At 41.9% G+C, this 14,005-nt stretch overlaps 1 protein-coding gene across 6 annotated transcripts in view; it reads right to left on the minus strand.

Annotated features, from left to right (window-relative positions):
- kansl1l (KAT8 regulatory NSL complex subunit 1-like) overlaps positions 1-14,005 on the minus strand; it is a 134,707-nt gene that overhangs the window by 44,464 nt on the left and 76,238 nt on the right. For all 6 annotated transcript variants that reach the window (XM_068036220.1, XM_068036218.1, XM_068036216.1 and 3 more), the window contains exon 7: positions 7,766-7,931. In XM_068036220.1, the coding sequence (XP_067892321.1) occupies positions 7,766-7,931 (166 nt within the window). The remainder of the gene's footprint in view (positions 1-7,765; positions 7,932-14,005) is intronic.

Genomic DNA, 14,005 nt, shown 5'->3' on the forward strand with positions numbered 1-14,005 from the left:
AGAAGGGTAGCAGGGAAAATCCAGGTAATTATAGACCGGTGAGCCTGACGTCAGTGGTAGGGAAGCTGCTGGAGAAGATACTGAGGGATAGGATCTATTCCCATCTGGAAGAAAATGGGCTTATCAGTGATAGGCAACATGGGTGCAGGGAAGGTCATGTCTTACCAACTTAATAGAATTCTTTGAGGAAGTGACAAAGTTGATTGATGAGGGAAGGGCTGTAGATGTCATATACATGGACTTCAGTAAGGCGTTTGATAAGGTTCCCCATGGTAGGCTGGTGGAGAAAGTGAAGGCGCATGGGGTCCAGGGTGTACTAGCTAGATGGATAAAGAACTGGCTGGGCAACAGGAGACAGAGAGTAGCAGTGGAAGGGAGTTTCTCAAAATGGAGACGTGTGACCAGTGGTGTTCCACAGGGATCCGTGCTGGGACCACTGTTGTTTGTGATATACATAAATGATTTGGAGGAAAGTAAAGGTGGTCTGATTAGCAAGTTTGCAGACGACACTAAGATTGGTGGAGTAGCAGATACTGAAGGGGACTGTCAGAGAATACAGCAGAATATAGATAGACTGGAGAGTTGGGCAGAGAAATGGCAGATGGAGTTCAATCAGGCAAATGCGAGGTGATGCATTTTGGAAGATCCAATTCAAGAGTGAACTATACAGTAAATGGAAAAGTCCTGGGGAAGATTGATGTACAGAGAGATTTGGGTGTTCAGGTCCATTGTTCCCTGAAGGTGGCAACGCAGGTCAATAGAGTGGTCAAGAAGGCATACGGCATGCTTTCCTTCATCGGACGGGGTATTGAGTACAAGAGTTGGCAGGTCATGTTACAGTTGTATAGGACTTTGGTTCGGCCACATTTGGAATACTGCGTGCAGTTCTGGTCGCCACATTACCAAAAGGATGTGGATGCTTTGGAGAGGGTGCAGAGGAGGTTCACCAGGATGTTGCCTGGTATGGAGGGCGCTAGCTATGAAGAGAGGTTGAGTAGATTAGGATTATTTTCATTAGAAAGACAGAGGTTGAGGGGGGACCTGATTGAGGTGTACAAAATCATGAGAGGTATAGACAGGGTGGATAGCAAGAAGCCTTTTCTCAGAGTGGGGGATTCAATTACAAGGGGGACACGAGTTCAAAGTGAAAGGGGAAAAGTTTAGGGGGGATATGCGTGGAAAGTTCTTTACGCAGAGGGTGGTGGGTGCATGGAACGCATTGCCAGCGGAGGTGGTAGACGCGGGCATGATAGCGTCTTTTAAGATGTATCTAGACAGATACATGAATGGGCAGGAAGTTTAGAGATACAGACCCTTAGAAAATAGGCGACAGGTTTAGATAGAGGATTTGGATCGGCGTAGGCTTGGAGGGCCGAAGGGCCTGTTCCTGTGCTGTAATTTTCTTTGTTCTTTGTTCAAGTATGGCAGTCTTTCCATACCAGAATACAGGAAGCAGGGTTAGTGAGAAGTAAAAATTTCTTTCCACTGAGAAAAAAATACAAGATCTTCAAATAGCGGAGCAGCATCCTGAAGAAAGGAAGGAAGCTGTGGCATAGGAATTTATTATTCCCACGACACTTTCAACCTAGCTGAAAAACAGACAACCAGCAGAATTTTCATAAAGTAAGAGACTATCTTAGCCGGTCTCTACTTTGCTGAGCTGTATCAAGCATCTACCCTCATCTTGCTGGAAAAGGCAAATTAATTTTCCAAAGGATTTGGAACTAACCCCATTTCTGCATAAATAAAAACAGAAAGTGTTGGAAATACTCAGCAGGTCAGGCAGCATCTGTGGGGAGAGAAGCAGCGATAACGTTTCAGGTCCGTAACCATTTCTGCATAGTTCTGCCACTTCAAAAAGTACCACATAACCAAGTCCAGGTTCACATATAGGTAGGCAAGCTACATTCCTTAAATGGCATAAGAATTGAACATGATAAAATTCCTAAATTGTATCTCATAAGATTTTACATAGTGCCTTTCATGACCTCAGGACATCCCAAAGGGCTTTACAGCCAGTGATTTACTTCTGAACTATAGTTATTGTTGTAATGTAGGAAATGGGGCAGCTAATTTGCATGCAGCAAGCTCCTACAAACAGCAATGTGATAAAAACCAGATAAACTCTTTTTGTGGAGTTGATTGAGGGATAAATATTGGACAGGACACCAGAAATAACTCTCCTGCTCTCTTTGAAGTAGTGCCATGAGATCTATCACATCCACCTGAGGGGCAGATAGGGCCTCAGTTTAATGTCTCATCTGAAAGATAGACCAAGACATATCCAATGCTAATAAAACTAGCCTTTTTTGGACAAACTGCACCCAAGTGGAATGCTGGCTTTCATCAACAAAGGTTCTCAGGTGAGAAAAAGCCAAGCATGAATTCCTATCATGACTCTGGACTTATATGACTGGGGATTTAAAAAAACTCTTGGTGATTGGCATTCCAAAAATTTCCAATGTCGTGATGGTAGAGTTACTCGACCTGTAAACTATCAAAACAAAAAGGGATGGTTGATTGTTGCTTTTGAGGAATGGCTGTGTCACTTTCACCACAGTTTGGCATCGCAGGGCAGAAAAGTTCCCTCGGTAGTTGATAATTGTGGAGCTCACAAACTACCAACATTTAAATGCAAAGGGGAAGGGCTAACATTTCTACAGCCAAACTTGACATCATGATCCAGCCAATGATGCTGGTGTGATTTGTGCTATGAAACAACACTATGAAATGTTTGGTGCAAAAAGTGATTGCAATGTATGATGCTGACATGCTATTTACTCTGAATGCTCTGCAAGAACTCCACATGGTCCATTCATCATAAGAGGAGCTGAAAGCAGAATCATTGCCAATTGCTTTTGGCATTAAATCTGTCTCACCAGAAGCAGCAAAAGGAATAAGTTGTATTACACAGTTGAATATCCCACACTAATGGTTGAACCTGAAGTAACGAATCTCTGAACGCAAGTTCTACGTAGCAACTGGCAAGTTCTGAATCTATTGCCAAATATTGATAAGAAGTCCCCATACAGACCGTTGACCAACTGGATTCAATTTTTGATTTTGATAATAGCCAAGTTCTTACGCAATGCTTCTCAACACAAAAACAATCAGCTCAGAGTCCAGACAAGCTGCATGCATCGCTCCTCATTGTGGATGCTTTTAAGGCAAGCACAATGGATTGTCTAAAATGTTAATTGTTTATTTGATCAGAGCCAACACATTCAATCACAGATATCTTGGCCATTCTCAAAGTTTGGCTATCCATTTAATATTAATGGATGACTACTGATCCAATATAATTATGAGGGATGCACTCATCCACATAATTTTCAAAATTCAAAGACATTTGGATCATAGCTCTGCAGGGCAGTGTCAACAATAGTAGTCCCGAGCTGCCTTTGCATGGATCAAAGAATCAGGCCCTGTCTGTGGTTAGCAGGGTTGACAAACAAATGTGTCAGAGGTCTTTGAAAATTGATTTTTTTCTTATAATAGCGATGTGGAGCGACTAGAGAAGCTGGGGTTGTTTTCCTCAGAGCACAGAAGGGTAAGGGGACGTTTAATAGAGATGTTCAAAAATCATGAAAGGTTTTGATAGAGTAAATAAGAAACTGTTTCCAGTGTTAGAAGAGCTGGTAACCAGAGGTCACAGATTTAAGGTAATTGGCAAGAGAATCAGAAGCGAGATGAGGAGAAAGTTTTTTTTTAAAACACTGAGTTATTCACATCTGGAATGCACTGCCCCAAAGGGTGGTGGAAGCAGAGTTAAGAGTAACTTTCAAAAGTTGGTTAATAACTTGAAGGGGAAACATTTGCACGGCTATGGGACCAATTGGAGAGTTCTTTCAAAGAGCTGGCACAGGCATGATGGGCCAAATGGCCTTTTTCTGAGCTGTATGATTCTATAGGATCCTTTGGCAGACAGGTCAGTACACTGGGATCTACGAATACAGCATTAGATCGGGCTCCATCTGTTTGGCTGTTGCCTGATTGTAGCCTAAGAGCTCCATGTTTAGCTTTTCTGCCAGACCAGTAAGGAACCCATACCAGATTGAAGCGGCAGCAAGGAAACTTTTGTTTAAAGTCTACATTTAAGAGAGAAAGCAAGCGGCGCACTTATTATTTGAGAGAGTAATTATGATTATGGTTTTATATCAAATACTGTTTATTCATCTGTTTCATTTAATTGGCACCTTTTAGTACAAAGTCTGTTTTTATCTGATGAGTCCAGTTTGCCTTTCAAAGTGAGGAGAATCACGAGATATTCTCTTTGGTTTCCTTCCCGAAAGGACATTAGTGAACCAGATGGGTTTTTACAACAATCAATAATGGTTTTATTGTCACCATTAGATGAGATTTTAATTCTAAATTAATTAATCGAAATCAAATTTCACCATCTGCCGTGGTGGGATTCGAACACATGTCCCCAGAGCATTAGCCTAGGCATCTGGGTTACTGTTGGAAAGTGGTTAACAAGGAGCATCCCCTCCCCTCCCATCAGCATTCCGAAGGGATCGTTCCCTTCGCGACACCCTGGTCCACTCCTCCATTACCCTGACACCTCCCCATGCAATTGCATGAGGTGTTATACCTGCCCTTTTACCTCCTCTTTCCTCACTATCCAAAGCCCCAAATACTCCTTTCAGGTGAAGCAGCAATTTACTTGTACTTCCTTCAATGTAGTATACTGTATTTGCTGCTCACAATGCGGTCTCCTCTACATTGGGGAGACCGAATGCAGATTGGGTGACAGCTGTGCGGAACACCTTCGCTCAGTCCTAAAACATGACCCCAAGTTTCAAGTCGCTTGCCATTTGAACACACCCCCTGATCTCATGCCCACATCTCTGTCCTGGGATTGCTACAGTGTTCAGTGAACATCATCGCATGCTCGAGGAACAGCATCTCATTTACCGATTAGACACGCTACAGCCTACAGGACTGAACATTGAGTTCAATAATTTCAGAGCATGACTGGCACCCCCCCTTTTTTATTTTTACTTTTTTTTTTAATTTTAGTTTGTTTCATCATTCATTTTTTTAACCATGTGTCTTCCCACTGTTTTTTTCACATTTGTGCTTTTGGCAAGGCTGTTCATTATTGTCATTTAACACCCTCTCTGCACTAGCTTTGTCTTTCACCACACCATTAACACACCCTTTGCCTTTGCTCCATGACCTTGTCAGTTATTCTTTGTGACTGTCTGTCCTATCAACACCTTCCCTTTTGTTATCTTTTGCCCCATCCCCACTTTGTTTGCTTAAAATCCATTACATCTCTAACCTTTGCCAGTTCTGATGAAAGGTCACTGAAATGTTAACTCTGCTTCTCTCTCCACAGATGCTGCCAGACCTGCTGAGTATTTCCAGCATTTTTTGTTTTATATCTGGATTACTAGTCCTGTGACATTACCACTATGCCACCGCTTCCCCAAAAGTGCAGTTTTACTGCTTGAAATGCTTCACCTCTGTTCAACTTATCAAAATTGACACCCTCTGATTTCAGTTTTTTTGCTCAAATAAATGTTGAATTATTGCTGTAGTTTGAATTTGGTCTTAGGTTTTGAGTTAGCATTTTCAGTTATGATCCCTAGACTTTGCAATTGTTTACCTAGATATTGGGATGAAAAAGGTACACTCTTAAACACAAGATACATACGTTTTAGTTATGGAAATGATCAATGATACTAAACCCAAGAAAATAGCTAGCGCAAATGCCCGAAACCTGACAGGAAATATTGTGTGGGAAAATGCTGCTGCCAGTGAGAGGGAGGAAGAGGAGGGGTCCAATTGAGTGGGTCCAGACAGCAGATCAAGCTGGAGAAACCATCCCCCAACACAGCTATGTTATCCTAATCTTGTGCAATTGCTGAGGAAGTGGTCGGCACGTGTGCCAGATGATGTGATGGAACTTCTCTCTGCACTAAACAGAACTGACAACTTTATGGAAGAATCGGTCAGCAGGCAGCAAACCAATCACTGAACATTTTGTGAACTGACAGAAATTTGCACTGTGCAGTTTCCATACTAAAGTTTTGATCATATGGATTCATAAAAATAGCATAAATCAAACCAATTGGTAAACTTTATATGTGGGCGTTGCTGGCTAGGCCAACATTTGTTGCCCATCCCTAAATACCCTCGAGAAGCTGATGGTGAGCTGCCTTTTTGAACTGCTGCAGTCCTTGGGGTGTAGGGACACCAACAATGCTGTTAGGAAGGGAGTTCCAGGATTTTGACCCAACTACAGTGAAGGAACGGTGATATAGCTCCAAGTCAGAATGGTACATGGCTCGGAGAGGAATTTGCAAGTAGTGGTGTTCCCATGCATCTGCTGCCTTGTACTTCTAGGTAGTAGAGGTTGCGAGTTTGGAAGGTGCTGTCGAAGGAGCCTTGGCGAGTTGCTGCAGTGCATTTTGAGAATGGGACAACCACCACATGCGGGTTCTCCTCCAAGCCACACACCATCCTGACTCAGAACTATATTGCCATTCCTTCACTGTCGTTGGGTCAAAATCCTGGAACTCCCTTCCTAACAGCACTGTGGGTGTACCTACACCCCAAGGACTGCACTGGTGCAAGGCGGCGGCTCACCACCACCTTCTCAAGGAGAATTAGGGATGGGCAATAAATGCTGGCCTAGCAGCGACGCCCACATCTCATAAATGAATAACAAAAAAGTCCAGAAAGTTTTTCTTTCAACTGAATACAGATTATAAACCTACCTATTCAAAATTTTAACGGATAGGGCAAAGTTTCAAAGTGTTTAAGTGTTGAATTAAAGAAACCCCGCTGTGAAATCACGCTTTTTGGTGTGTTACTTACTTTTCTATGGATCATTGAGATTATTCATTTGTGGTTTTTCTCTCCTCTGATACAACACTCCATACTCACTTATTTAAGCCATTTGAATTGTTAGGAAGCTTGTACCCTGCAAACAAAGGCCTTTACTTCCTTCCTCCTTAATTACATAACAAAATCCATCCAGTTCTTGAATATTCAATTTATCCACAATAATTAAAACAATGATGACCTAAATAAATCAGTTCACCTAAATAATTACAAGAGTATTTTTTGTTTGCTTAAATCAGATAATTTAATGTATGGGATAGCTTAAATACTTAGGTTTATTGTGGCTGAAGAAATTCACGATGAATAAAAATGGCTTTTGGCTCTGACAGCCTCGTTATTGAAAGTATCATCTCTGTAGCGATAAGTAATTAACATCACAGCATCCCAACTTCAGCTCTGTGCTGATTTAGTTCATCTCAGCCACGACAGTTAAGAGCGGTTGTATAGAAACCAGGAGCAGAAACCCTGGCTATTTTACTGCTTCACATGGAAAGATCGACACAGTGAAAGGCGATCCCAGTTAGAGATGTTGGAGTTCGGGGAAGATGGCCAGGGTTTCTGCTCCCGATTTCTATACAGAGACTGCTGCTGGGAAGTACGCATGCAGACAGCAGGATCAAACTCAGCTGTGGCAGTCTTCACAGTCAACTAGCCTATCAACACTCACTGTCTAGGTTCTCACATAAAAAACAGCCAGTTGGGTGGTGCACTCCAGGACTGCCAGCATTTGTAGTACCATGCCCCAGCCAGAATCGATGTTTTTAACCAGAGAATGGAAAAATAAATATAACACCATAGATCACCTGTAAACATCCAAGCTAGTTATAAGAAAACAAAAGTAAAAAAAAAAGCAATACTTTGATAAGAAGCTTTTGTAATAGAAAAAATATGGTTATATAACCAGCCGTACCACAATGTAGTGACAATACTGGGTGGAAGCAAGGGTCCAACATAGCTACTTTTTCTTCCAGTGTCATTGTCCTCGAGTTTATGGCGTCAGTTGTGTTGTCGGGACCACACATTTCACAGGATACAAGCCAGCAACATTTACACTGCACAGCTGCAGCCTGTTGAATCTGCAAATGTAATTACTATATTAAAATAAAATTTTGGTTAATGGCAGTTTCACGTATATATTGTTGACAATTGGAACCATAGCAGATGATAATTTGAACCAAGCTGCCACATTCAAGGACTTACAGCAGCTTAGCAGGAAGAAAAGCCAACATAAATTTTGTGCATTACCGATATTCCACTGATGCAGAAACTAGCCTATGTTACCACTGAATCTAACTATTCTCAAAATTTAGAACGGAAATGAAAGATGGCGCCTCTGGATAATAATTTCCCTGCAGTTTATCCTTCCATAGTGCAGTTCAGTAAGCATTTATAAAGAAAAACAGACTTTCACATCATCAGGACATCCTGAAGTAACTGATAACTACTGAATTATTTTTAAGCCCACGCCTGTTATATAAGCAAACACTGCAATCAACTTGCACAGAGTAGGGTCCTACCAGCAGTAAGGAGGAAAATGATAAGTTCATCTGTTTTAATGGTGTTGGTCAAGGGATATGTCAGTCAGGACACCAGGAGAGTTCCCTGCCCTTCTTCAAAAAGTGCCGAAAGGATCTTTTATGTTCACGTCAATAAGCAGAAGGCCTCATTTCAGTAACTCATCTGAAAGCCAGCACTTCCAACAATGCAACTCCCTTGGTATTGCAATGAAGTATCAACCTGGATTGTGAGATTAAGTCCTGGGAGGGATGTGTACATTTTGAAAACCATCAATGGCAGAAACAAAATAAATGCCAAAACATACAAAGCAAATGATGGTGAGGGAGAAAAATGTTTGGTCTCAAAAGATAACAAAAACTGCTTCTACATTGGATTATCACTTTTGGTTCCTAATGTGTTGGTTTCATGCAGCCGGCGACAACTCCAATTTACTGGGTTCACAAAGATCAATTCTGAGAGACTTTAGATTAAAACATGCATAGTCAGCATGATTTTGTTAAAGGAAGATCTTGTCTGACCAACTTGATTGAATTTTTTTGAAGTAGTAACAAGGAAGATTGAGGAGGGTAGCGCAGTTGATGTGGTCTACGTGGATTTTAGCAAGGCTTTTGACAAGAACCCACATGGCAGACTGGTTAAAAGAATAAAAGCCACAGGATCCAGGGAAATGTAGCAAGCTGGATACAAAATTGGCTCAGTGGCAAGAAACAAAGGGTGTTTTTGCAACTGGAGGGCTGTTTCTCGTGGCGTTCCACAGGGCTCAGTACTGGATTCCCTGCTTTTGTGGTATATATCAATGATTTGGACATAAATGTAGGGGGCATGATCAAGAAGTTTGCAGATGACACGTAGACTGCGAGGAAGATAACTGTAGGCTGCAGGAAGATATCGATGGACTGGTCAGGTGGGCAGAAAAGTGGCAAATGGAATTCAACCCAGAGAAGTGCGAGATGATGCATTTTTTTTTTTTTAGAGATACAGCACTGAAACAGGCCCTTCGGCCCACCGAGTCTGTGCCGATCAACAACCACCCATTTATACTAACCCTGCAGCAATCCCATATCACCTACCGACACTAGGGGCAATTTACAATGGCCAATTTACCTATCAGCCTGCAAGTCTTTGGCTGTGGGAGGAAACCGGAGCACCCGGCGAAAACCCACGCGGTCACAGGGAGAACTTGCAAACTCCGCACAGGCAGTACCCAGAATCGAACCTGGGTCCCTGGAGCAGTGAGGCTGCAGTGCTAGCCACTGCGCCGCCCCGATTTGGGGAGGTCAAAGGCAGCAAAGGAATACACGATTAATGGGAGAATACTGAGAGGTGTAGAGGAAGTGAGGGACCTTGGAGTGAATGTCCACAGATCCCTGAAGGTAGCAGGACAGGTCAATAAAGTGGTTAAGAAGGCATGTGGAATCCTGTCCTTTATTAACCGAGGCATAGAACATAAGAGTATGGAAGTTATGCTGGAACTGTATAAATCATTGGTTAGGCCACAACTTGGAGTACTGTGTGCAGTTCTGGTCACTTCTGATGCAATTGCACTAGAGAGGGTACTGAGGAGATTTATGAGGATGTTGCCAGGACAGGAAACATGCAGCTATGAGGAAAGATTGGATAGGCTGGGATTGTTCTCCTTGGCACAGAGAAGGCTGAGGGAGATTTGACTGAAATGTGCAAAATTGTGAGGCACCTGAATAGAATGGATGTGAAGAACCTATTTACATTAGCAAAGAGGTCAGTGACTAGGAGGCATAGATTTAAAGTGACTGGTAAAAAGATTAGAGGGGAGAGGGGAAATATGTTTTCACCCAGAAGATGGTGGGGGTCTGGAACTCACTGCCTGAAAGGGTAGTAGAGGCAGAAACCCTCAACTTATTTAAAAAGGTGTCTGGATATGTATCTCAAGTGCCATAACTTGCAGGGCTACAGACCAAATGCTGGAAGGTGGGATTAGACTGGGTGGCTCATTTCTTTGGCCGGCACAGACACAGTGGGCCAAGTGGCCTCTTTCTGTGCTGTAAACTATGATTCTATGATCAGGAAGACTTTATTTAAAAAAACAAAAAAAAATGCTGGAAATCTAAAAATGCTGAAAGCACTCAGCAGGTTAGGCAGCATCTGTGGCCACCATTGGTGGCTGTGCCTTCAGCTGCCTAGGCCCTAAGCTCTGGAATTCCCTCTCTACCTCCCTTTCAACCTTTAAGACACTCCTTAAAACCTAAATACTAAAGTGTTGGAAATACTCAGCAGGCCTGGCAACATGTGGAAAGAGAAGCAGAGTTCACGTTTCAAGTCAGTGACCTTTCATCAGAATTGGCTCAGCCAGCTCATTCTAATCACATTTACCCACCCTGTTCCCATATCCATTCAACCCCTTTTTCCTTCATCTACCTATGCAATCTAATCTTGACTGTTGACTGAGTTTCTACCCAACCAAGAATCCGTTAGTATCCTGACGAATCTGTGTTGTATCCTCTATGAAGCCTTAATATCCTTCCTATAATGTAGAGCTCAATACTGTACACTGCACCCTAAGTGAGGTCTTATCAAGGTTTCATATAGCGTTCCTAGTTTTATTAGAAAAAAAAATCAGATATCCCCAGTGTCCAGCCTTAGTGAATCTGGGAAACTTATGTCCAAAAGTAAAAATAAAAAATTCTGGAAATACACAGCAGACCAGTCAGCATTTGTAGCAAGATGTTTAGGTGTGTACACTTCATTAGTTCTGTCATTTTCTGCCTTTTCCCTTTTCAGGTGTTGACTGCCCTGTTATGTATTTGCAGTTTTCATTGTAAAACTTGTTTACGTTAAGTTTAGATTTTATTTCACATATTTTAAAAGTTTAAATTGGTTGCAGCTATGATGCACTGAAGAAGTCCATGTCTCAGCTGAACTAAATGTATACAACTAATTTAAATAGTTGTTTGGTAGGACAGAACTTGAGTATTGCTGAAAATAGAGGCATGTCTTGCACTCATCAGGACAATCCGCAAGAATACTAATGTAAGGGAAAACAACAACTTTATACTTTCTGAGAAGGGAGTGCTGATTGGTAAAGGCGTTGCCATGGAGAAGGCACCTGTTTAACGGTGACTGACAGGTAACCACCAAGCTTTGTTTGAAATTTAAACCAGGCAGCTTGGCTCTGATTACTCAGGGCAATGCCTTGACCAATGAACCAGCGAATGACTGTCACTTATTTTGTTTAGCTGAAACAGGCGCAATGTTTGTACATGTTCTTTCTGTCTGCAAAGAACAGGGCCCTGCGTATTAATATGTAGCTTCCAGTACGCACAAATGCGCCACACTGCGAGCCCTACTGACAATCCTAAATTGTTTGTCAGCGTAATTCTTAGCACACTGAGGATTATTTAGCAAATGTTGTCCAATCGCGGAATCACGGATCATATCAAACGACATGTCCCTTCCGCTGTTTGCAACGGGTAAGGGACAGGCCGTACCCAACCAGCCCATGCTTGCAAAACTCAAAACACAGTGTCCAACATTAGATGTGATTCTGTGATTGGACAACATTTGTTAAATAATCCTCAGTGTACTCCGAATTACGCTGACAACCAATTTAAGATTGTCAGTAGGGCTCGTAGTGCGGCGCATTTGTATGTACTGGAAGCTACATATATTAATCTACAGGGCCCCGTCCTTTGCAGACAGAAAGAACATATGCAAACATTGCGCCTGTTTCAGCTAAACAAAATAAGTGACAGCCATTCGCTGGTTCATTCCTCGTGGCAATGCCTTGACTGGAGTCAAGCTGCCCGGTTTAAATTTCAAACAAAGCTTGGCAGTTAACTGTCAGTCATCGTAAACTGGTGCATTCTCCATGGCAACGCCTCTACCAGAGTTCACTTGCCAGTCAATCAGCACTCTCTTCTCAAAATATAAAATTGTTGTTTTCCCTTACATTGGTATTCTTGCGGGTTGTCCTGATGAGTGCAAGACGAAAAGCTTCGACAACACGTCTCTATTTTCAGCAATACAACTAATTTAATGACTAATGGTCTTTGGAAGCAGTTGTTTTGGGGGGAGAGTGACATAGGCAAAAGTGAATCAGAACAGATTTGCAGTTTAGACTCAGAACCCCCTTGACTGATACTTTGCCATTCAAGAAATTGAAGGACTGACCAGTCAACTCTCTCATAATGGAGTTCGATTTAATTAATCGTTTAGTGAGTTTCCTGCAGGGGCAATTTCCAGTGATGTTACTGGCAGGAAAAAACCATTTCATGGTTTCCAGGGCAGCAAATGTGTCCACGTGCTTCCTATTGAGGAATGTGGGTTTGACATTTGGTAAGATAATTATATGAAAATAACCTAAAGCAATGCTACAATAGACAGTTTCTTTTTAAACATCTTGGGGTTTAATTTCCTATAGCGGTAGGGTTTAATTTCCTGTCCTGGCTTGCTGTATGATGTCGTCAGGTTTATATTAAAATAGCGCAAATGGAATGTTCAGTGAACACATTCAGCAGTATGCCACCAAGAAAATGGAATTCTCATGTGGATGTAGGCTACATTTCAATAATATGGAATGCAAGGCTATTTTATGAACATGACATGTAGAACAGGGGCTGAAAGTGATTTGACAGTTATTAGCAGGGGGTGTTCCATGTAATGAAGCACAAGAGACAACAGTGGATTTGGCTTGCATCAGATTTTGAATTAATAGTGGTAAGAAGTCACACACACCATTTAATGAGTAGGAATGTGACATAAAAACTAAACTAAGCAGGTGTTGGTTATGGATAAAGGTAGCTAGAAAGGTATTGTGGAAGCTTTGCTCCACAACATGCAGTATTATTTGAAATTAGAGAAAAACATGAATTACAGTTGTTTGGAAACTACTGCTGCGGCTTTCCGTTACCTCTTCTCCCTTTGTGTCCTTTTTTGCTTTTTCCCCACTACTACTGTTGTGTATTTCTTTGTAGGTTTGATTTGGCAGCAACTTGTACACAATTTGTAAATTGGTCATTAGTACAATGACTGTTTATTGCTTTTATTTTGCTAAAATTCTTTCCTCCTTCCCTGAAGACATTGACTCTTGTCAGGTTACATCTCAACCTTGTAGTTCCACCAAATGACTAAGTAGCCTGCCCATAATCACTTGACCATGCAGCATCATTGCCAATCCCATTCTCATTCAATGTCCATCCATTTGACCATCCAACAGGGCTAGTGGATAAATATCAAGAGCAGGAACTCTAGTTGATTTGTGCTGTTCTACCTGACTGTAAAATAATGGGGACTGTACATCTCAATGCCACACACCTCTAGTAATAGAAGGAACATCACTTGGGTTGAGATATTAGCTTATGCAAGATAGAAGGCCAGAATCAAATCTTTGTCCGTGCTGAATTAAGTGATTACAGCTGAGAAAGCACTCAAGAGTGCTACCATGGCTTACAAGGGAAATTAGAGATAGCATTAGATCCAAGGAAGAGCCATATAAATTTGCCAGAAAAAACAGACCTGCGGATTGGGAGCAGTTTAGAATTCAGCAAAGGAGGACCAAGGGATTGATTAAGAAGGGGAAAATAGAGTACGAGAGCAAGCTTGCGGGGAACATAAAAACGTAAAAGTTTCTATAGGTATGTGAAGAGGAAAACATTGG

The sequence above is a fragment of the Heterodontus francisci genome, chromosome 7, assembly GCF_036365525.1.
Source record: "Heterodontus francisci isolate sHetFra1 chromosome 7, sHetFra1.hap1, whole genome shotgun sequence".
NCBI classification, from domain to species: Eukaryota; Metazoa; Chordata; class Chondrichthyes; order Heterodontiformes; family Heterodontidae; genus Heterodontus; species Heterodontus francisci.